Source organism: Dermacentor albipictus, chromosome 3 (assembly GCF_038994185.2).
Source record: "Dermacentor albipictus isolate Rhodes 1998 colony chromosome 3, USDA_Dalb.pri_finalv2, whole genome shotgun sequence".
In the NCBI taxonomy this organism is placed as follows: Eukaryota; Metazoa; Arthropoda; class Arachnida; order Ixodida; family Ixodidae; genus Dermacentor; species Dermacentor albipictus.
Window position 1 is genome coordinate 73,955,932 of NC_091823.1, and position 22,353 is coordinate 73,978,284.

At 45.8% G+C, this 22,353-nt stretch overlaps 1 protein-coding gene across 1 annotated transcript in view; it reads right to left on the reverse strand.

Annotated features, from left to right (window-relative positions):
- LOC135900635 (proton-coupled amino acid transporter 1-like) overlaps positions 1-13,984 on the reverse strand; it is an 83,116-nt gene extending 69,132 nt beyond the window's left edge. Inside the window, exon 1 of the mRNA XM_065430119.1 lies at positions 13,797-13,984. Coding sequence (XP_065286191.1) covers positions 13,797-13,805 — 9 coding nt within the window. The 5' untranslated portion in view covers positions 13,806-13,984. The remainder of the gene's footprint in view (positions 1-13,796) is intronic.
- Positions 13,985-22,353: the final 8,369 nt, after the last annotated feature.

Genomic DNA, 22,353 nt, shown 5'->3' on the forward strand with positions numbered 1-22,353 from the left:
TAGCGGCGCAAGGTAAATAGAGAAGTTTTGAGGAAGAGAGAAAAAAGGTTAGAGAGGTTTATACAAACATGATGAAATGAGAAGTATACTGTATAACATACCCTAGTAACTTAAGCAGGCTAGCTGACTCTCATCGCCCTGTTTCAGAAGGGATGCCAATAAATCATCGTCATCATAGTAGAGACGAGCCCGGTTGCCGCCTGACGCGCTCGTTCGCACGCACCGGCGCGCCGTGTAATTTAGAGGCCGCGCGCAGGCTTCGAGGCGGCGGCACCAGGTGGCGCCTAGTGTTCTTAGGGAAGCGCGAAAAAGAAATTCCACTGCAGTACACACTCCATACATAACTCGTTTCGTCGGTGGCAATACGTTTGGTCCTATATTGATTCAGTGCTAAACGCATTTCCATTGACAGTCATCGTGAGATGGGTTCTGTCGAATTATTTTTTTTTTATTTTATTGGGAACGACGGATCCGTGGCAGCATTCTAAACCTCAGGAGTTTTGTCCTTGCAATCACGTCACCGACTGGACTCGTTTTCTTTGCGTCGTGCGCGTCCGGTATGTTGGCTCAAGTTTGCACAATGCGTGGCCTCGACCGCGTTTCCCCGCACGCGCCCTATTTTTGGAGTTTTCGTCCGGAATGTTCTTCGTGTCTTTCCGTTTTTCTAAATGTGGGACGTTTTGTGTCCTGTTCGGCCTATACCCCCTGGCCCGCCTCCTTCGCATCCTTATCGTGTGAGTAGGAACAACGAGCGATAGGACAATGGCCGTGCATTATGCGGCGGCGACGCGCCGCATGTGAAAGAGCGAGCCCGCATGAGTCCTTCCAAAGCTCGGTGTCTTCCGCACGACATATCGGCGACCTTGCGCAGGCTCGACCCTGACACGAGAGATCTGTGCACACCCGCTCTGATTTCGCAGAGGCCGATAATCGCCGCCGCGGACAAAGTGCTGCACGTAGAGAAAAATCGTGTCGTTGAGGTCCCGTCTCTTTTCACGTATATATGTTTGTTCTGTTAAACGTACGTCTTTCTCTCGATTGTTACTTCCACATGCCGTTATTTCTGAGGAACAATTGACTCGTCCGCCTTTCGAGTTTCGCAAGCGGAAGGTTAATGAACATGTGCGGCGCTGTTTACCCCGGTCCACTCGTCTGTGTTGCTGCTCTAAAAAAAAGAGACAAAAAAAAAAAAGTCGCACGTGCAATGACAGCGTGGCAGATACCGGGGCAGACAGGGAATGACACTGTCGTGCAGTAAGAGAGGGAGTGATTCAGTCGCGTTTTACTTTTGCGCTCGCCGATACGCGTTTGTTTTGCCGATCCTGTTTTGCACAGGATCGTCCACTCTTAGAGAGGAAACTTTCCATTCAAGCCCTCATGGCAGCTGGAATTTAGAAAGAGCGCCTGCGGATTAATGTTTCACTATTTAACGTGCCTACGTTAGGCATAATATTATATAGACACTTTTGATGATGCCCCTATAGTAGAAACGTTGAAATTGCATCGGTTTATTGAAATACGTGTGGCTTATTATCGAATATGCTCAAGACGTTGTGGTAGCCGTAAACATTTTACAAATTGCCGTAAAGTATAGACAAAGTTTAACGCCTCATCTCCCGCGCTTCATATCTTTCTTGAAAAAATATATTGCCCTTTCCGCTGTGCCTTAAGGATCTGTGCAGGCTAGCAAAACTTCCAGCGTTTGAATTGAGGACAATGTTGTTTGAAAGTTTAAAATTCAATTTCCTTATTATTCACAAGAAACCGAAAATCAGCGACACCGCGGATTCTATAAAACTTAACCAAATGGACACTACAGACCGCTATTATCTGTGTATCACCCCCACCATAGGCATGTAACAAAACATTTAAAACAGCCTTTTTTCCCCAGAGAACGATTGAATAATGGAACAAAAAACGTGCGCAACTTGTACTAGTGGTGCAACGCTGGAGTCAACAGCGGAGCTTGTGATCACCTAACTTTTACTTGGCCTGCCTAAGCTGTTTGTAGGTTTTGCGAGGTTATGGTAGGCTTGGCTAAGTTGTTTCTAGGTTTTGCGAGGTTATATATGCTAGGTTTTACTAAGTTGATGTCTCGGCGGGGTTGACGCTGGACGTTTTCGAGCAGTAGCAGGCCGGGATCATTTTCTTGGCGACGTCGAGCATTCAGGTGCCGACTCTCGCGTGCGCTGGACTGAAACTCGGGATCTTCGATTCGGTGTCGCCTCTTCTCAGCCGAAGCTTCGGCGCGGTGTTCCGGATCAGCTCGGAAGCGACGCATCGCTTCTCGCTTGGCAGTACGGCGCTCTTCCTGGTAAGCCGCTTCTTCGGGAGTCCGGGCTTTCTTCGGTCTTCTCATGGCAGCAGCACGGATTTACGGAGTAGAGGAGGCGAGATGTGCGTCGCCGCGCCGGCTGTTCCGAGCTTTCACTGGCCTGTGACGTCACGACTCCGCCCTACGCGCGTGGGGTGCGTGGAAGTTACGTGGCTCGGTGCTCTCGCAGGTGGTTGCTAGGCAACGCGAGGCGGTGTACACCTGGGCTGAGTTTTCTGGTAACGCTCCACGGCGGAAGTAAAAGTCTAAACAGCTCCACTGACTGTTAAAATCAAGAACAGCGCTGACAGATCGAGTAGCCCTCTGTGGTGTAAACGTTATAAACAGGGATAAAGTGCCTCAGAGGAGCTGGCCAATGTTTCGATAGGAGGACCTATCTTCGTCAAAGGCGGCCTCGCAAAGGGCAAGACTTCAAAGAAAATGAGCGCTGTCGCCTGTCATCTGTGGTTTCTAAGACGAGGAGATAAGAGCGAGAGAGTGGGTAGGCGGGAAGGAAGAAAGGAAAGAAGGTAAAAAATCTACCAGGGACAATGTTAAACAAAAAACAAGAAAACAAAAAGAAGGGCATAGGAGAGTGTTGGGGAAGCGAGAGGTTAGGGAGCATTCAGGGATGTCGTTGGCGGCATGCTTTTGTTGCTTTAGAATAGGCTGGTCAGCCGGTTAGCGCGCGAGTAACAAAACAGACCAAAAAGACATCATTTGAAAGAATGACTGGAGTAGCGCAGCAGCAATGCGTCAGGTAATTTTGAAGGAGTTAAGATGGCGACAGAGAGTCTGGGGTGTAATGTATAGGTAGCTGGGAGGCAGCGGCTTGGTCTTTGAAGGGACGTCAGCATCAGTAGCTCAACGTAGGCGTCGTCACAGTGGTATACAAAAGTGGCGACACCCTGTGCGGCTGATGCGCCGAAAAAGGTATCCTGGAGTCAGGGACTTTGGAATGTGTTGGTGAGGGTGTTTCAAAAAAATAAAATAAGGACTAAAATAGGGGGGGGGGGGAGGCGACCGAAACCGGAACAACAGATAGGAGCGTGACATGAGTAAAAGCGGGAGGAGGCAGGTGTATATGGGAAAAGGAGTTGTACAGTTAATATATGCGTTAAAATGTGGAAGAGTATAATAAATTGAGTGGTAGGCAAGGAAAAATCGGAAATGGAGGAATAGATGAGATTAAGGGAATTAAGGTTAGCTGGTAGCATGATCTGTTTTGTGCCTTGGTTGATGATATGAATATTTCAGGTTTAAGTTACAGCTTTTAGCGATTCTATGTTACCACGTGCCAAATTAATTCCCGTTGGGTGTAGGCATTTAAACCTGTGCATGAGGAATGATTCCGTATACTTCTTCTCACGAGGTGAACGGAAATTTGTTTGTAGTATATAGAGCCTTGCTTTGTTGAATATAAGACCATGTCCATTGAAGTGCCTGGCTACTGCTTTAAGTAAATTGCGTTTTGTACCTGCATGCGCGAAGACCGTTGAGTCTTGTGTCAATTTGTTGTCCAGTCTCACCTATGTAGTGCATATCATATTGACCGCAAATAAAGACGGGGACAGCGGGAGAGAACATATAAAAAACACGGGTGGTCTCCCGCTGTCCCCGTCTTTATTTGCGGTCAATATGATATGCAGTAAACACCAACTAGGCCAACCTGAACTTCTTCTGACACCTATGTAGTGTTTGCTACAAGTGGCACACTTTAAACAGTAGACTGCGTTGCTTGATGTGCAGGTGAAACTCGAAGTTACCTTGTGTGAGTAATTCTACGCTGTACTTTTTTCTGTATAGTTGATTGAATATGTTCGCATTTAGAGAACCTGGAGCGGCGGCAGGGACCGGATGCTAACTTCGTCTTTGTTTTTAGTTTGGCATGTGCAAGAATATCCTTAAAATCAGTGTTGCGTGGTTACTCTGGGCGGGTCGGTAAACATAATATTAAGTTTCTGGTTGCTGGTGAGAATTGGGTAGTACTTACTGAAGGTATACCCAACTCTACGGCTACAACTGGCATCTGGCCTTTCCCGCGGCGAAACAGCCTTGCTGTGTCGCTTGTGGCTGGGAGTGGCGTTCACGAACGCGTACTCCAATCGTTTGGGGAATGACCGAGAGCCCGATGTGCGACTCCTGTGGGTACGAAGAAACCTCGAGCGCCTGTTGTGTAGCTACCCTCGCTACGATGTACAACGCCTCAATCTGCGGGCAACTTTATACCGACTGGACTCAAGACCATTCACCGAGTCAACGATACTCGGACCCCGACCACACCCATCACTGGCACGAAAAGCGATACGTGCGCCGGCACAATATTTGAAGTGCACCGGCTTAAGAGACAGTTTATAGCGTCCCTGCGTATAGTGTCCCTCCCACACGCACTCAGTGCTTACTTTCCCCTTTTTTTCCTCTTTCTATTCCCATTTACCCCACCCCCCATGTAGGGTAGCAAACCGGGTGCTCTCATCTGTTAGGCCTCCCCGCCTTTCCTGTCCTTGCCCTCTCTCTCTCTTTATTTTCAAAGCCAAAAATTTACTTTGTCTACAGTAACCTCTCCGAAATTTGACGTCAATCGGAGCATTTTTTGAGGTGTTCTTGTTCTTTTCGCCATCAGTCATTTCTGGTAACATCGCTAGGTCACGCCGCCACTGATAATGCCGGATTTTTGCGTAATGGGGAATACATATGTTTCGCATTAATAACGACGCAGTGACCACGAGCACATGCCTGTATAGTGAATCAAGCTATTAGATAACCTTGGCCACTCGGTCGGCGTAGAAAGCGTGAAGACGACGGGACGAGAGCCAGATCACGAAACTAGGGTGATGCAACGACCGCCACTTCACTACGAGCACGTACAGTCGACCAAAAAAGTTTACGGACCACGAGATCTCAGAAAATTCTAAATATACGCGTAGCCTTTAGAAGCAGCCAGTAAAACCGGGCATCCGAATGTTGTTCGCAAATACCACTAAAGGCTGGAAATGGGAACACCAGGCTGCGTTTTGAGGCTGAGGAGATATTCAGCTTTTTGTCAGATGTCATGGTCCGTAAACTTTTTTGGTCGACTGTACATATAGCGGCCAGAGCTGATAGACAACTTGGGTCACTGGGTCGGCGTAAGCAGAAAGATAGATAGGCTCAAAATTACGTTTCTTTAAAGCTAATCGCTTTAAAAAAAGGACTGCATTCCGTGTCACTCACTACACATACTACGCTGTGCAAAGACAGTCAATTTCTGCCGCTTGAAGTGGTTTGGACAGCACCGGCCACTGCCGGATTAAAAGATTCTGGGTCACAGGGTCTCATATCACACAACACATCAGAAAGTATAAGAAATTTGTCCCATTTCACTTGATAAAATAAACTGCACGGACGCCTACAACACAGCGCGCTTTCCGTAGAAACATAAAAACTTCGCAGCTTGAAAAGTATTGATCGCACATAGATGATGGAATGAGACAGAATCGAATATCCCATTTGAGGGACGCAGGCGGGATCTCTTGTAATATAATGTAACAAAAAAGACAGCGAAAATATAATTGAATGCTTAAAAACAGGAAACGTGCTGCTGAAAAAAAAAAACACAGATAAGGGCCTGCTATTCTCGAGAGAGGCATGAAATGAAATAAATGACATGTGCGCTGCAGGAAGCGATGCGAAAATTATGCGATTTCTGAAAACAGCTGCAGTATTTCTATGAAAACATAACCAAATGCTTTCTGTTTCCATCCCGAACTTGCGGAATTCCATGACGCTATACATAGCTGACAGCTTGTATGATTTCATCAAAGAATCTCAGATTTTGGAGTTTGCTTACGATTGTCATATAGGTGCTAGTGGTTTTACTATCTTCTTTATTTGCATGCAGCTTACGGTATAATTTATTCCAAAAGATGCAAATACAGTCGCCAACCAATTTTAGGAACCGGATTTGTGCGCCCGCTCGATTATTCTGACGCATGTCCTCGCAGCAACGCCACCCACTCAATTGAGCGCGTGTATGGCGGCAAACACATTTGCTGACACTGTTACGTGAATATTTCATGAATAAATTTCACGAATATTTCCGTCCGTGACGCAGATCATTCTAACTGTGAATATAGATGGGTGTGCTTGTTTACAGCGTTCCCACTGAACAAAAGCTGTAAATTATTTTTATATGTGGCCCCGTCTTAAGCACTAAAGCAATTTTCAGTATTTCGAACCAATATTTATTATTTTTTGGCTTGTACTGCAGTACTTATCGAACCTTAATGTTGGCAGGTCTGGCTACAGCACAAAGGAAAATCCATTGCTAATCGTAGCTATCGTTGCATAGTATAACTGGATTGCTTTAGAAAAAGTTGAAAGTTGAGTTGCGTTGAACTTCAGAAATTGTAAATTGAAAAGTTCAAAGAGTACGTACAGGCGAGGATAAGCCTTAAAATGAGACATTGATGTGTGATACACATGCAGGTTTTAAAGAGAGATGAGATGCCATGTTTGTGTTAGACAGAGGCGTATCTTATAGGAGGAATGTAATTAAGTAGTAAGCTAAGGTTGGTGCCTTTTGCAAAAGTCAAAGGCGAACAGTGTGTGAGACCCCAGGAGATGTAAGGCAGTAGTTCCTATGACCATGTCTAAACATACGCAATACACTCCAGGTGACCAACATTCGTAGAACAAGGAATGTCGCTGAAGCCAATGACCGATAAGGGAGCATGTCTGCGTCAGGGCTGCCCTGACGGAATGGAAAGTTGGTTCCAGCGACATTCCTTACTGTTCGACCACTATTAGTCACTTCAAGCTTCAACCTTCCTGTGAACTTCTCTCTTGTTTTGCTATACACTCCAGCATTAAGTGTAAGGTAGTTAAACCGAGTGAGTCAATGATATTTTAATACGCAAGGCTTTATGTATTAAAGTATCTTGACACATGGCGAGACCCTCATTGCAATGAAACTAATTCGAAAGCTGAAGTGACGCCAGTTCAGTCATGAGTGAGCGTTACCTCCAATTACCAGCAAAAAATGTGCGATGGTGAAATGCAATGCTTTCACAGTTGGCTCAGAGGGACAAAGTAATTCTAACACGTTCCTTTTGTGTGTGTGTGTGTGCTAGGAAATACGAAAGCGAGAAACAAGTTTTGGAAGCGTTCGCAGGTAAGAGAATTTGTTGGTAATATACCACTGGCCCGACAGAAGTTAGGTCTGCTGAATTTTGCGAGCGCTCAATGACAAAATCAGCGTTTCGTTGGCAGGACAAATGTGCCAGATACAACAGCCGATCATCAATGCACGTTATAATTACAAGGGGTTCAAAGTTTAGTGAAGAAATAATTTTACCACCCTGCCTACGAGTTTGCATGTGCTAGCCATAACTGACAATGAGGAAGACCTCGGTGGGTGCAGACGTGGGTGTTTCGCACACCGTGCGGTCTTACGATCGAGCATGTCTGCCCCACGTTCGGCTAACTGTCGCAAATACTAATTACTTCCTCTTTAACACCAAACGGATAACGTCGCCGCTGTGCCCTGCACCGCAATCTACGAGAAGAGACGGCCCACTTTTTCTGCACTTGCAGGCCGTTTACATCAGAAAGAGCAGCCTCAATGTCCGCACCTGATATTCATCAAAGGCTGTAACCCCATGAGCGACGACACGTACTTGGCCCACGGACTAACGTTGCCTCTGCAGCAAGCGCGACGGAGGCACCTTTAAACTTCCTCAGAGGCACCGATCTCACTGAGCTGCTTTAGTTTGTTGAGTGTTGTGGTGTGTTTTTCGCAGTTAGTGTATCTTATTTATATACTATGCATAATTAATTTTTTTATCATATTAATATGAAGTAGCATGCTAGGCGTACATTTAGGCAAACATCTCCAGGATTCCCTAAATAGTGCGTTTGTATATATATATGTATATATATATATATATATATATATATATATATATATATATATATATATATATATATATATATATATATATATATATATATATATATATATATATATATATATATATATATATATTTATATTCCCCTCTCGCTGGTTTGGGATGCATCCCAAGAAACACAAATCTTCTTGAAATGACTAGAAAGGCGTGCAGATCCATTTTGGCATATTATGCAACGTTCAATAAACATTCGTGGCATGAAGTTTTTGAAAAAGTTTTCAACACGTTCCCCTTCGAAGAGCACATTTAGGCATTGTCGTTTATGACAGTGAAAATACTTCCTTGCACATTGTATATTTAAGTTTCTAAAGCTTTCAAAAATATTTAGGAAGGTTAATTTGGTTTATAAAATGTTGTATTAGGGGGGCGAGGGGGAGGGGGGAGGGCTTGGTTCTACAACAGAGCAAAGCCCATACATTCAAGTGCGCTTAGCGAAATCACAAACTGCACGAATATGGCCACCTACATAGGAGGCGCAAACAAACATAACAAAATAAAACGAACGACACGTCATTGCGGCAGGCAAAGAAAAATCTACATTTCCTATGATAGATGTGCCTATAGATGACAGAGCTCTGTTGCCATTCTACATGTAGCTATGTGTAGAGACTCCTCATTAGCTGACACTCAATTTGTAACATGCATATACATGCCTGGGCAGAACAGATTGACTATAGTTGACATTGCATTACGAGATATGTAGCCCTTAAGGGGCACGCACGAATCAAGACAACAGAGAAATCTTCGTTCCCTTTTTCGTCTTACGTTCTGCGAAGCGTTCAATGCACTCCGCTCCCGTACACCTGCGTAACGTGGGTACCCGGACACGAGGGGCTAGAGGGGAACGAAGCAGCCCACGCCGCTGCCCGCGAGCACGTCAGCCGGGCTCCCTTCGCCCGTGGTACGTGCTCTTCGACCCGCAGCAGAAGAGGGGGAACCCGTACCCGCCAACTATTCGGCGATATTACAATACTACAGTGTCGAGCGCCGGGTGTACCCTAGCTACAGCGCACCCAAAACTCGGCAGAGAAGAAAGTACGATCCTCGGACGCCTACAAAATTACAGGTACACTCACGGAACGATAATACACCGCCTCTACCCGACGCTCCACGGCTACCTGTGCCCACCCTGCAACGTACCCGACATCCTGGCACACTTGCTCCTGAAATGACCATGACAGGAAGGCAGCGAAATGCAACCGGAAACAGATGCGAAACGAGCACAACAAGCAAACGAAGACCACCTATTTGAAAGATGAGAGGCCAAGCTCGCCCTCAGGGACCTGGAAGACCACCGACAACTCGTCGCCAGCGCCAACAGGGCAGTCGAAGCCAGAGCGTTCCTGGACTAGGGAGCCTTCCCACCTCAGGGTGGTACATGGCCTCGCTCGGATCACTGTTGCGATCAATAAACGTCTCTCTCTCTCTCTCTCTCTCTCTCTCTCTCTCTCTCTCTCTCTCTCTCTCTCTCTCTCTCTCTCTATATATATATATATATATATATATATATATATATATATATATATATATATATATATATATATATATATATATATATATAAAATAAAAAATATAAAATAAAATAAATAAATAAAAATAAATAAATATAGAACGTTCCCTGTTTTCGCTGCGCATTAGGTTTATATGTCTAAGGTTTAGTCCTAAAAAAAACCGGAGCAGATTTGTAAAGATTTCCTTTTTCTTTTTTTTTCTTTTTGCCGTCTTATATGGCAGCCAGTACATGCAACGCCAGACTACCCGTGTTTAGCATCTCCAGTGATGCTTACCTGCGATTAGCTGCACAACATGCACTTGTCAGTCTATCATTTCAACTGAGCTCGATGTGTGATTTCTCGTCTAATAAAAGATCTGATGTGGTCTAGTGGATAAAGCACCCGACTCGGAGGTCGAGAATTCGAATGCTGCTGTGGTGGATTTTTTTTCAGCCCAGTGGTTTTCTTTAATTATTGTATAAATTGCTATTGTCATTAGTTTTGACGTAAATAATTGCGATTGATGATGTCGAATTTACTTGCAAATAGAAATAAAGGCCTAAGAAAGTTCTCCATAACATCCATCAAGAAGCTTCCTAGATATCTAATATGTGGCGTTAGCACAGCTACAGGAGGTTCTCCAGACGTGTACACCCAAATAACATATAAAATAATACTTCCTTTAGACGTTTAGCTTATCCTGTACAGAAGTATTTTAGACGTTCTTTAGCGCTTTCTATGTTTTATGGCACACAACAATTGGTAAGAGTTGAGCACCAAGATTACAGGGTTGTGAGACCCTTGCGCATAGACAGAACACCAACCACTCTGTTGGGATAGTCGAGGCACGGAACTAGACTGGCGCAGATTTGAGCGAATGCATCCTTGCTGTGGTTCAGCAGCGTGGGCTATGATGCGCGGCTGACCGATACTGCTTGGCCATGAGGAATACCAAAAAAAAAAAAAATGAGCCAGCTTCATTATTGTTGTTGCATAAAGCACCGTGATTGCTCTAATTACTGAACAAAATTTATTTATTTGTTGTTTTCAGTTTTACCTGCTCCATAATTCCATAAGATCAACCACGACATCGTGGTAGTCAGCTGAAAGCATCGTATTCACGTTCCAGACGAATGAAATATTGCGTATCATTGTATTCAGTTAGACTATCACACGAAGTGTCGACAGTGGCAGCCAAGCAAGGTGATCATAATAACCACGGTCATTCAAAAATGCCCAATGCGCGATCGAGAACTATTCTATTGAACTATTACATCGAATGTTTATCTAAACCGAAGACTTGATCAGAAGTCGTAAAGACTGCTTCACTGAGTGATCATTACAGCGATCTGCAGTATATACTTAATTTAACTGTCATGGGTCATGTCACAGACGGGCGCAAAATTCAGCATTACTGTTGTTCAACCAATTATAGCGTTCCACGTAAAGATGACGCCGATCAACTAGTCCAGAACGTTCCAAACTGGCACTAAGTCCATGAAAGATGGTGCGTGAGTAGCTTGTAATTGATTTTTACCGTGTTATATTTGTTAGATATGCCGCTCCTCGACCGATGTAGACATTGTGCTTAGATAACGCTCCTTCGGCGATTCCATGCAATATGCGTCGCTAGATAACACACGTCTCCACTTAAGTGAGAGTGCCCTGTTTTACGTCATTTTAGGGTGAAAATGACCGAGGACTGCTATTGAAGCAGAGTATAAGCATTCCGAGTTAAAGGGAGGTGGGGTTCTTCAGTATTCTCGCAATGCCAAACACTTTCTGTACAGAACGTGAGCTTGGCCTAGTTGGTGCATGGGAACGGTGCCTGTATGATATAGCCAGAAAACATGAACAAAAGTTAACTAAAGACGAACTGGCGCACTTGCCTGCGCACTGCAATGCCTGCCCCTGTAAACCATGTTCCACGCAGATAAAAACTCTGGGGAGAAGCCAGGACCAGGCTGCACGCGAACTGATGGAGGTATATCGTATAAGAAAGAAAGGCATAACTGTGTAAGGGATACTTCTATTAGGCTGTTTCAATCGGAGATAGGATTTTTTTGTTATAGGTGGTTGCCCCGCTAGGCTGATGAGTGGTCTTGTTGCTGTATTATGCGCATGTTATATTTGTCTATATGTTTCTATGCCTTACCGTGAATAAATCAGTTGAAAGTTACCGCCCGTGTCGTCATTTTGTATTCGTTTCCCTTGTCCTCGTCTTTATTGGAGGTCAATATGATATGCACTTTCTTTGCGCTGAAGTGATTCGTATATGAACAGGCGCCGGCCAATCCGGCGACGAGAAAGAGAGAAAGGGGGTGGTGGCATTGAGGAAATGCCATGAAGTTAACTATAGACTTTGTCTAGCTTGCTCACCTACACGTGAGGAGGGGGTAGCGAAAGAGAGAGAAGGCGTGAGTAGAGATCAATCACACGCACTATACAAGTTGCGACGTATCCCCAGTTGGCAACTCAAGTCTTTCGCCTTTAGGTACTTCAGAAACGTCCGTGCGGCTTTCTGGGCTGATGGAATGGGAGACCAGCCACGCAGGACCTTTGCGTCGGTTAAAGGGCGATCGTCGAACCTGCAGAAGGCATATTGGAGAGCCTGGCGTGGTTTGTCGAAGCGGGAACAGTAGACGTATCAGCGAAGGCGGCCGGCCAATGAGAAAAATTTTACGAAAGGAAAATTTTTTGAATTTCATCCCTGCACTCAAAGCCGAATGTAGGGTGCAAAAGCGTTCAACAATACTGGGGTTATCCATGCAAGTTCTTATGAGCGAATAGACCTTACGAGGCTTAGCATGATGCTAATTCAGGTGAAATCTAGATTTTGGCACAGTCGGTGGGGAGACCGCAATGTCTCGGCAAACTAAAGAAGTTCATTAAATCCAGTTTTTTCTTTAATGTACGAAAGTTGTTAAGCAGGCCAATTATGCGAGCAAAGCTGGTGCTCATGTGTGATTTTTTGAAGTGTGGAACGACGAGAGGGTCAGTACACGCGGAGTTCCCGGCTAAATCGAGCTAAGCGGACGGCCGACGATAAAGCCAATTTCTAGGCGGCACAGCAATTCGACGAAGGAAGTTCGTGACTCCTTACGCGTTTCCGCAGATTGGTAGGTTCCCGATGCGTAAGCTAAAGCTTGCGGAAATCGACAAAGAAATGATGCGGAAATGGCGAGCGGCTTCCGTCGGTTTCTGTCTGTTTCATCAGCATTATTGTATTGCAACGAGAATAGGCAATGCCGAGCAACGAGCTCAATTCAGCAGCGAAGGCTGTTTGATTAGCTGTTTTTATTTTTGTTTCGTTTTTCTTGCAACCAATTTTCGAAGAAAATATGCGCTTTCTTTACATCGCAGTACCACAGGAGTGATGTCCAATAGTCAACGATATTTTGCAACCTCGTGTGTCCTGCATAGCACTTTCTCTCGACGCCTTCGATAGTCTCGTAGTCTCTTCAGACTGCCTTTAGGTTCTTTTCCGAGCTTAATAACGCTCCAGAGGCTTGGCGCGGGTTAGCAGCACCAAGAAGCTCACCGCTGACTGAACCCCACCGTCGGCCCGTAGTACGCGTCAGCGTTTTTGGCCGCCGGCAACCAGCGGCAGTTTATAGTTTCGAGCTCACTACCACGGCAGCCCGATGAACGACAGGTAGTGTGCTTTTATCAAGTGGCCGCCTGCCTTCCGCAGCCTCGACTGGTGCTCAATCATGAGGTCAGGGCCGAGGCCTTCAGCTATTATCCAAACTGCTTTCAAAATAGCTGATGCTATTCGCTTTTACACTTCCGACAATATTCACTCTCGACTCCACATTATCTCAACATCTGTTGAGTTGACTCAACATCTGTTCTCCCTGCCTGTCATATGCCTTCAATACGCATTGCTACTCTGCGATTGGATTCACTCAATCATCGCTGCGTTGCGAGACTATAACTGATTCTGAATTGCGCAGGTCCGCAAATTATCTCAAGGGTACAATCGCTTCAACGCCAGTCATCGAATCCAGGGGGCTCAAATTCGATTCCGGAGGGCTTACCATTGCCATGGCGACGCTTTCGAAGGGAATCACAGAGGCGAGCTTCTCCTCACAAGGCGTCTTACAGCGGAGAAGACAGCTTTGAGACACGACCTTTAGCAATTCACGTGCGTCCGGACACTGGCGAAACCACGTCGCGGTTCGACACACCTGTGTGATAGTCTACCGCCAGTAAACGTTCTGGCTGAATGCGTGAATTAGTGGATGACGCTTATTTACTGCTACGTAAAGCCCCGTGCGTGAACGGGAGATAGAAAGAAAGGACAGACGTAATCCTAACTGCGCCGCCGCCCTATCAGTGCCATTATCTCTAGTCTGCGATATGAAAGAACGGGAAAGCGACGAACGAAGTCCGAGAATGGGTAAGGTAACGTAGGTGAAATGAAATGATAATGGCAAAAAAGGGACGTTGCAAAAATTTGATACAGTTGACTGGTCGCTGTGCCTTACCGCCGCTCTACTTGATCTCGCTAATACTGTATTTTACTATTCTGATGCTCACATGGGATGTCTATTTATTTCTCTACTGCACGTAATCAGCTGTGTTCTGTTGAATATCAGCGACTATGATCTATCATACTTAAATCCTTAGGTAACAAATAACATTCATGCTGACTGACTATTCATGCTCCAGTAATAATAATAATGCTCCATTAATAAATTTAAGGTGCAACAAGGCTGCTAAAAATAATAATTTATCTGCTCTAAAAGGAAAGTTTACCTGCTCCATAAATTTCTTCATAATTACCTGAGCAAGGCGACCCGCTCCGCCATATTTCCCCCCTTCGTTCTTCTATAAGCGCTGTCCAAACCTGTTGCAATATCGAGAAGTATCCGTTTTTCTTTCTTTTTTTTAACCTGAAGCTTCACCTACAGTACACTACATCTCCAGGCTTGGAGTGGTAACTGACACCGGCGAAAAATGCCGAGAGCCAGTGGGGCTATACTGATCTAGGTACAACTAAATTAGGAAGGCCCACTAAGCTTTAACAAAAGACACTCCCTCACCAGAACAGGAAATGACCTCCCTAGTGCAGTATTCGGCCGCTACCTTCCTCATGATTCCCTCATTCAACCAATGACCCTCAGTCTCCAGCAGCTGCGGAGTACCTGACTAAGCCGGCGGTCAGACCTGTAACGCAGCAGACGGTGCTGAGAATCTCTGGACCCGGACAGGCCTCCACTGGAAACTGACCCTGGCAACCTATAACACACGGACCCTCTCGAGTGAAGCTAGCTTAGCAGGACTCTTTGAGGAACAATGCTTGGGATATTATTGGCCTTAATGAGATTAGAAGAACTGGTGAGGCTTACACACTGCTGATTAACGGCAATGTCCTCTGCTATAGAGGTCTCCCTGATAAGAAGCAATACGGGTAGGATTCCTAATCCATAAGGACATAGCGGGCAACATTGACGAATTCTACAGCATTAACGAGAGGATAGCAGTAGTCGTAATCAAACTTAATAAGAGCTAGAAATTAAAGGTAGTACAAGCTTGGGCTCCAACATCCAGCCATGATGATGATAAAGTAGATCAGTTCTATGAACATGTTGAATTAGCGATGAGAAAAGTGCAAACTCAGTATACTGTAGTAATGGTTGACTTCAATGCAAAAGTGGGGAAAAAGCACACTGGTGAACAAGCAATTGGCAACTAGGGCCTTGATTCTAGGAACGCTAGAAGAGAGGTGCTGGTATAATTCGCGGGAAAGAATAAGCTGCGAATAATGAACAGTTTCTTCAGGAAGCGTAGCAATAGAGAGTGGGCTTGGAAAAGCCCTAATGGTGAAGCAAGAAATGAAATTGATTTCATACTTTCTGTCGATCCCAGCATAGTGCAGGATGTGGAAGTGTTAAAGAGGGTAAAGTGCAGTAATCATAGGTTAGTGAGGGCTAGGATTCACCTCAATTTGTAGAGAGAAAGAGTAAAATTGGTCAAGAAAAAACAGGCCAACCTAGACGCAGTAAGGGTAAAAGCAGGCCAAATTAGGCTGGCGCTTGCAAGCAAATATTCAGCCTGAGAACAGAGGGATGAAAGTGACATAGAGGTAATAAACGAAACCGTAGCTAGACAGGCTTCAAAAGCAGCAATTGAAGTAGGAGGTAAGGCACCAAGGCAACCAGTAGGTAAGCTCTCCCAAGTAACGAAAGACTTCATAAAGAAACGATAAAGAATGAAAGTGTCCAACTCAAGAGATCAGATTCAAGATCAGATTCCAACTCAAGAGTTCCGGAACTGTCAAAACTTATCAACAAGGAAAAAGTAAGGGATATTTGAAAATATAACATGAGAAAGACTGAGGAAACAGTAAAATATGAAAGCAGCATGACATCAGTGAGAAGAAAACTTGCCATAGGACAAGCCAAGATGTACGCACTGAAAGATAAGCAGGGTAATATCATCAGCATATTCGAAGACATAGTAAAAACAGCGGAAGAATTCTATACTGACCTGTGCAATAGCCAGAGCAGCCACGATACCTCCATTCAAAGTAGCAATGAGCGGCTACAGAGGCTCCTTCTATAACTACAGATGAAGTTAGAAGGGCCTTGCAAGACATGAAACGGGGAAACGCGGTAGGAGAACATGGAATAACATTCGATTTAATCAAAGTTCGAGGAGACATCATGCTTGAAAAGCTTGCGGCCCTTTATACGAAATTTCTCACGACTTCAAGGGTCCCAGAAAACTGTAACAATGCCAACATTATACTAATCCACAAAAAAGGGAGACGTTAAAGAATTTAAAAAAATTATAGACCCATTAGCTTACTTCCAGTATTGTATAAAATATTCACCAATTTTTGATAGAATAAGGGCAACACTTGACTTCAGTCAACCAAGGGAACAAACAGGCTGGCTTCAGGAAGGGATACTCTACGATGGTTCGCATCCATGTAATCAATCAGGTAATCGAGAAATCCGCAGATTACAAGCAGCCTCTCCACATGGCTTTCATAGATTACGAAAATGCATTTGATTCAGTAGAGATATCAGCAGTCATAGAGGCATTATGTAATTAAGGAATGCAAGAGGTTTACGTAAATATCTTGAATAATATCTACAAAAATACCACGGTTACCTTGATTCTCTACAAGAAAAGTAGAAAGATACCTATAAAGAAAGTGGTCAGGCAAGGGGACACAATCTCTCCAATGCTATTCACTGCATGCTTGGAACAAGTATTCAAGCTATTAAACTGGGAAGGCTTAGGAGTGAAGGTAAACGGCGAATACCTCAGCAACCTTCGGTTTGCAGATGACACTGTCCTGTTCAGCAACACTGGGGACGAGTTACAACAAATGATTGAGGACCTTAACAGAGAGGGTGTTCTAACAGAGAGAGTATCTGAAGGAGTACGTTTACCTAGGTCAATTACTCACAGGGGACCCTGATCACGAGAAGGAAATTTACAGAAGAATAAAAACAGTTTGGAGTGCATACGGCAGTCATTGTCAGATCCTGACTGGAAGCTTACAACTATGATTGAAAAGAAACGCTTACAATCAATGCACTCTACCAGTGTTAAAATATGGGACAAAAATTTAGATATTAACAAAGAAGCTCGAGAACAGGTTAACGACCGCGCAAAGAGCGATGGAACGAAGAATGATAGGCAAAACGTTAACAAACACGAAGAGGACGGCTTGGATCAGAGAGCAAGCGGGGATAGCCGGTATTCTAATTGAAATTGAGAGAAAAGAATGGAGCTAGGCAGGCCAAGTAATGCGTAGGTTAGATAACCGGTGGTCCATTAGGGTTACATAAAGGTGCCAAGAGAAGGGAAGCGCAGTCGAGGACGACAGAAGACTGGGTGCATGGGAGATCGCAGGGAGAGGCCTTCGTCCTGCAGTGGACATAAAATAGTATGATGATGATGATGATGATGATGATAATGATATATTGTCACGGCTATAGATAAAGATAAATGAAAATGCATTTGCTATTTACAAGCTCTCATAGACACAGCCAGTATGGCGGATAATCTAGCATAGCAACACTGCGTCGTCTTCGTCCCATTGATGATCGCGTCTTTGTCGGTCGTCCCGCTCGTATCACCCTGACATTACTTCCGGTGGCAAAAGCACCTACCCGGTGCCTACCATAAGGTAGCTGAGTGGTATGGTTTGGGGCGAGCAACGTGGGCGACGTCGGATGAAAAGGACGATGTGGAAGCATTGAGTGTGAGTATTTCGTACGTTGCATCGCTCACATGCCGGACGGCGCGGTATGGGCCGGAGTATCGGAAAAGCAGCTTTTTCTGATATGCCTATCCGCAGTGAAGGATTCCATAGAAGAACGAAGTCGCCCGCACTGAAGTCGAAGTCACGATGACTGTTGTTGTGAAGGGATCTCTGCCTTGTCTGCGACAGAGAGGCGAAGGCGGGAAACCTGGAGTGGCTTTGCCACTGTGGCAATGGCGTCCTGAGCGTACTCGGACGGAGACTCGACAGGTGGTAAAAAGAGCCTGTCGAAAGACAACGTCCGAAGAGGAGGTACTAGGTGGAGTAGTGAGCGGCGTCGTGAAGTGAGTACGCAAGGATTACGATTGATTAACAGAAAACATTTTTTTCGACATGACAAGTCTGCGCGTCGACTGCATGGTTCCCTCCACTTCGCATCCGGTCAGGATCATCGCTGCGACGGATGGCCTCCCATTGCTCGAACGTGGAGTTGGAGATGGGGGTCTACCACGGGGTTAAACTGGCAAGCCGATGTACCGTGATATTAGTCCGCGAGCTATTCGCTGTGAAGGAAAGAACGGCGGTGACTGGGACACTGCCTTTCCTTTCGTGAGAAAAGGTAAGACATTGCCCCAGTCGCTATAATGTGAGGAAACATACATCGAAAGCATATCGGTGGCGTACAGGCGACCATCTGTCGGTCGCCTGTACGCCGAAAACTCCTCCGGCGCCACCCCATGCACATGCGCGAAAAAAGACAGAAAGAGAGGCGCGTGATTAGCCAACACCACCTGCATAGCATACGGCCCGTTTAGTCCGATCCATGACGTCACGCTATCTGGCCCAAAATTTCTATCGACAAGGCTGGCGTGATGAAAGCGGCGACGTCAAAATCACTGTTGCCTACTCGGGAGTATACCCATTAGATTATATGGCAGTCGGACCATGTAACATGACGTCATGGATTGGAGTGAAAAGACTTTGTGCTATCTAGGTGGTGGTGGATTACCTGCGCCAGCAGTGACGTCGTTACTTTCCATCGCAGCCGAGCGCGCGCGCACGTTTCCCTTTGGCTCCGAAATGGATAGGCCACGCGTCGTACGTACTCCTGAGGAGCAGGCAGCTTTCGATCAGCAACGCCGTGAGCAGAACCGGGAACTAGCTCGTCTACGCCGTGCCGATGCTGCAGCCCGGGCACGAGAAAAAGCTCGTGAAGCCGAGCGCAAGCAGCAACGGCGTACAAAGGATCCGGCAGCCTACCAAGCCGTCGAGATTAACCCAGTGATAAACATCGGGGCCCCGCGTTTTAGCTTCGCTGGTTAACCGTCTGTACGGAAGGCTTGGGCGGTGTTTTTTTACTCGACACAACATAACAGCCGCAGGTGGGGCTCCACGCAAGGTCAACGCGCGCGCATGCACGGAAGGCTGCAGCTTCCGTGCGACGAAGCAACATCGGCTGAATGCCGACCCGGTGATACACACGTGCAGGTGGAATTCCAGCGAACGCAAGCGCTCACGCGATGGCCTCGGCGCAGCTGCTGGGAACGGGAGAGATATCTATAAAAAAAGAAGGAAGTTGGCCAGTTTTCGCCTAAGTTGCGAAGTACTGGCTGGGGTGACAGCAATGGCCAGTACGGATGGATGGATGGATGTTCTGAGCGTCCCCTTTGGAACGGGGCGGTGGGTTGCGCCACCAAGCTCTTGCTATTATACTGCCTAATGTCCTACTTAAGTTAAACGATAAAGAATAAAAAAAATAAACACTATGGACTCCCACACCCTAATTTTCTGATCCCCCATTGCTAACTGTGCTTTTGTACATTCCCGTTTTTTTGTCGTTTCCCTACTTTTCGTCCACCAATCCTCCGATCGCCTCTTACGTATCTCCGGAGAAGCGCCGCTTGTGATCGTTCTCTCTTTTTCTCGATTTCACTTTGTGTCTCCAGAGGCGCTGACTGTTCGTTCGTTCGTTCGTTCGTTCGCCCTTCTCCCCTGACAGAGAGTTGAGCCAGCTAGCTAGAGTCAGCTCACAGCTTGATGACTTTGCTTTGGCAATCTAAGTGCTATTAAGCCAATTGGGAAATAAAAGCTCATTGTTTCAAGCTAAAATATAAGCTTTGGTTGAGCGCTGACGTCAGCATTACCCATGATATTTGCCCTGACTTACAGGTACCAATACCAGCGACACAATAACCAGACGGAGAAGACAGCTGTTGTAAACACTTAAAAACCTCTTGACTTCGAGGAAATAAGTGAATCTAATTGGCTTGCGCATTTATACTGACGATGTTTTTTTTTTCATGTGCACTGTAATAGTGTTCTTGAAGTAAAAGTGACAAACCAATCTCACACCATTTACTGTTTTGTTTATATCAAGTACGATGCATTACTTGTGAGATACGCTACACATTGCACTCAATGTTCGTAGCACAGTTGGACGCGTGCCTACGGGTGAATAAATTTTTCTTGCGATCTATGCATATTGTGTTTGAGTTGGGTAACGCACACAACCTTTTATTCTTAGGTTGACACTAACCTCCTTGGTTGTCACCGACTGTAGGGAGGTATTCACCGAACCAGACACATGTAGGTCAAAATTCAGAAAGGAAATTCGACAGCGTAATTCCGTGAGGGATATTGCAAGCCTGCGCGTACTGAAACAATCACTGAGCGAGAGATATAAGAGGTGAAACAATTAAAACTGGATTAGAGAACGATCGTGTAACTGTAGGCGTACGGAATCTAAACGCAGTGAAGTACGACGACAATGGCCCGGCTATATATAGCTGTCTGCTTGACTTTCATTCTCTTGCTATATATTCTTTTCCCCATTGTATTTTCCTTCTTCTATGTTGTCTATGTAAATCTTTCCGCGTAGCGCGACTGAAAAATGCATACAATCAATGTTTCCTTTCTCGCGCGCACATGCGGGCTTTGTTGAGACGACTGCTAGGTTTGACGACGCGCTTCCACTAGGTTCTCTGCACACGAAAAAGCTCCCATATCACTGGATATGCTGCTATCATCTCTGTGTATGCAGCGCCTTGAGAAATGCATCAACTTTCCTCGTTGTAATGTCAATGTCATGAAAGAGAAAAAAAATAGGGAATGTTGCTGGGTAGCGGGTGAGAAGTTGTCAGTCAAACCCGTGCACGATCTCCTATTCGAATTTCACATTAAATTCTGGAGCTTTACGAGCCAAAACCGAGATGTGATTCTGAGGCGCGCCGTAGTGGAGGACTCGGGATTAATTTGGCCACCCGGGATTCTTTAACGTGCACCCAATGCGTGGTACACGGGCGCTCTTTTTTTGTCTTTTTTCCCCCCTTTCATTTCGCCCCTATCGAAATGCGGCCGCCGCGGTCGGGATTCGATCCCTCGCCCTCGCGCTTAGCAGCGCTACGCCAAAGCCTCTTCGCCATTCGCCACCAAGGCGGGTTACTAAAATTCCATGGTTTCCCAGACAAATTCGTTGCGTTTCTTTTCCTTTTTTTTCTTTCTTCCTTCTCTCTTTTTTTGAAGCAGGCGGCATGACGGTCTACGTTACGCCCGGCCGACATCACGTCACCGCGTATTCCCGCCGAGAGCCTGCCGTACAGTTGCCACTGAAGAAAAAAAAAAGAGAGAGAGAGAGAGAGAGAGAATTAAGAAACAATCGGACAGCGCGAGCTAACCTTATATGGCGTGCCAGACTGCATCGCGCGTGTTTGACAGACGTGTTTGGTAAAATAATTAAAAATACGAAAAAGGTATTACTTTCACGCGACTGTGGAAGTAGAGGTTGCAATGGAATGTTTGTCGGGCTGGTATGTCGGCCGCTTCAGTCATCTCCTTCCTCTCCTCCTCTAGAGTATAAGCCGTCGGAATTGCTTGCCTCTTTGTCGACACCTGCACCGTTTATACTTTTGTTTCTCTCTTATTTTCCTTCTTTCCCCGGCGCTAAGGTTAGCCAACAGAAACCGATAGCGCACCGTTCAGCGCACAGCAGATAACGCAGCGACATGTGACAGGCACGGGGGGGTTGCACGGAGAAAACCACCGGCCCCGCATAGTTGCGGCGCCCAGACTATCGAGACAAGGCTAAATGTAATCGGGCGATAATGTTGTCACGACTCTGCACATGTCGACGTGTCGTGCTGTTTGCTCTCAAGGGAGATAAGTGACGGCGCAACCTGCAGACTCGGACCATGTGGACACGCGCACAGCGTGTGTCCGTTCGCTCTGCTTGTCCGGCGTTGAATTCTGAGGGGTTAACGTGGATAACAAACAACGGAAAACTGTGCGTGGGAGATTAGAGCGCGTGGAGGGGTAGCGGTGGCCCAGGTCGCGTTATGGCTCGGATGCTTTGAATGTATGTCACAAATGAAAAA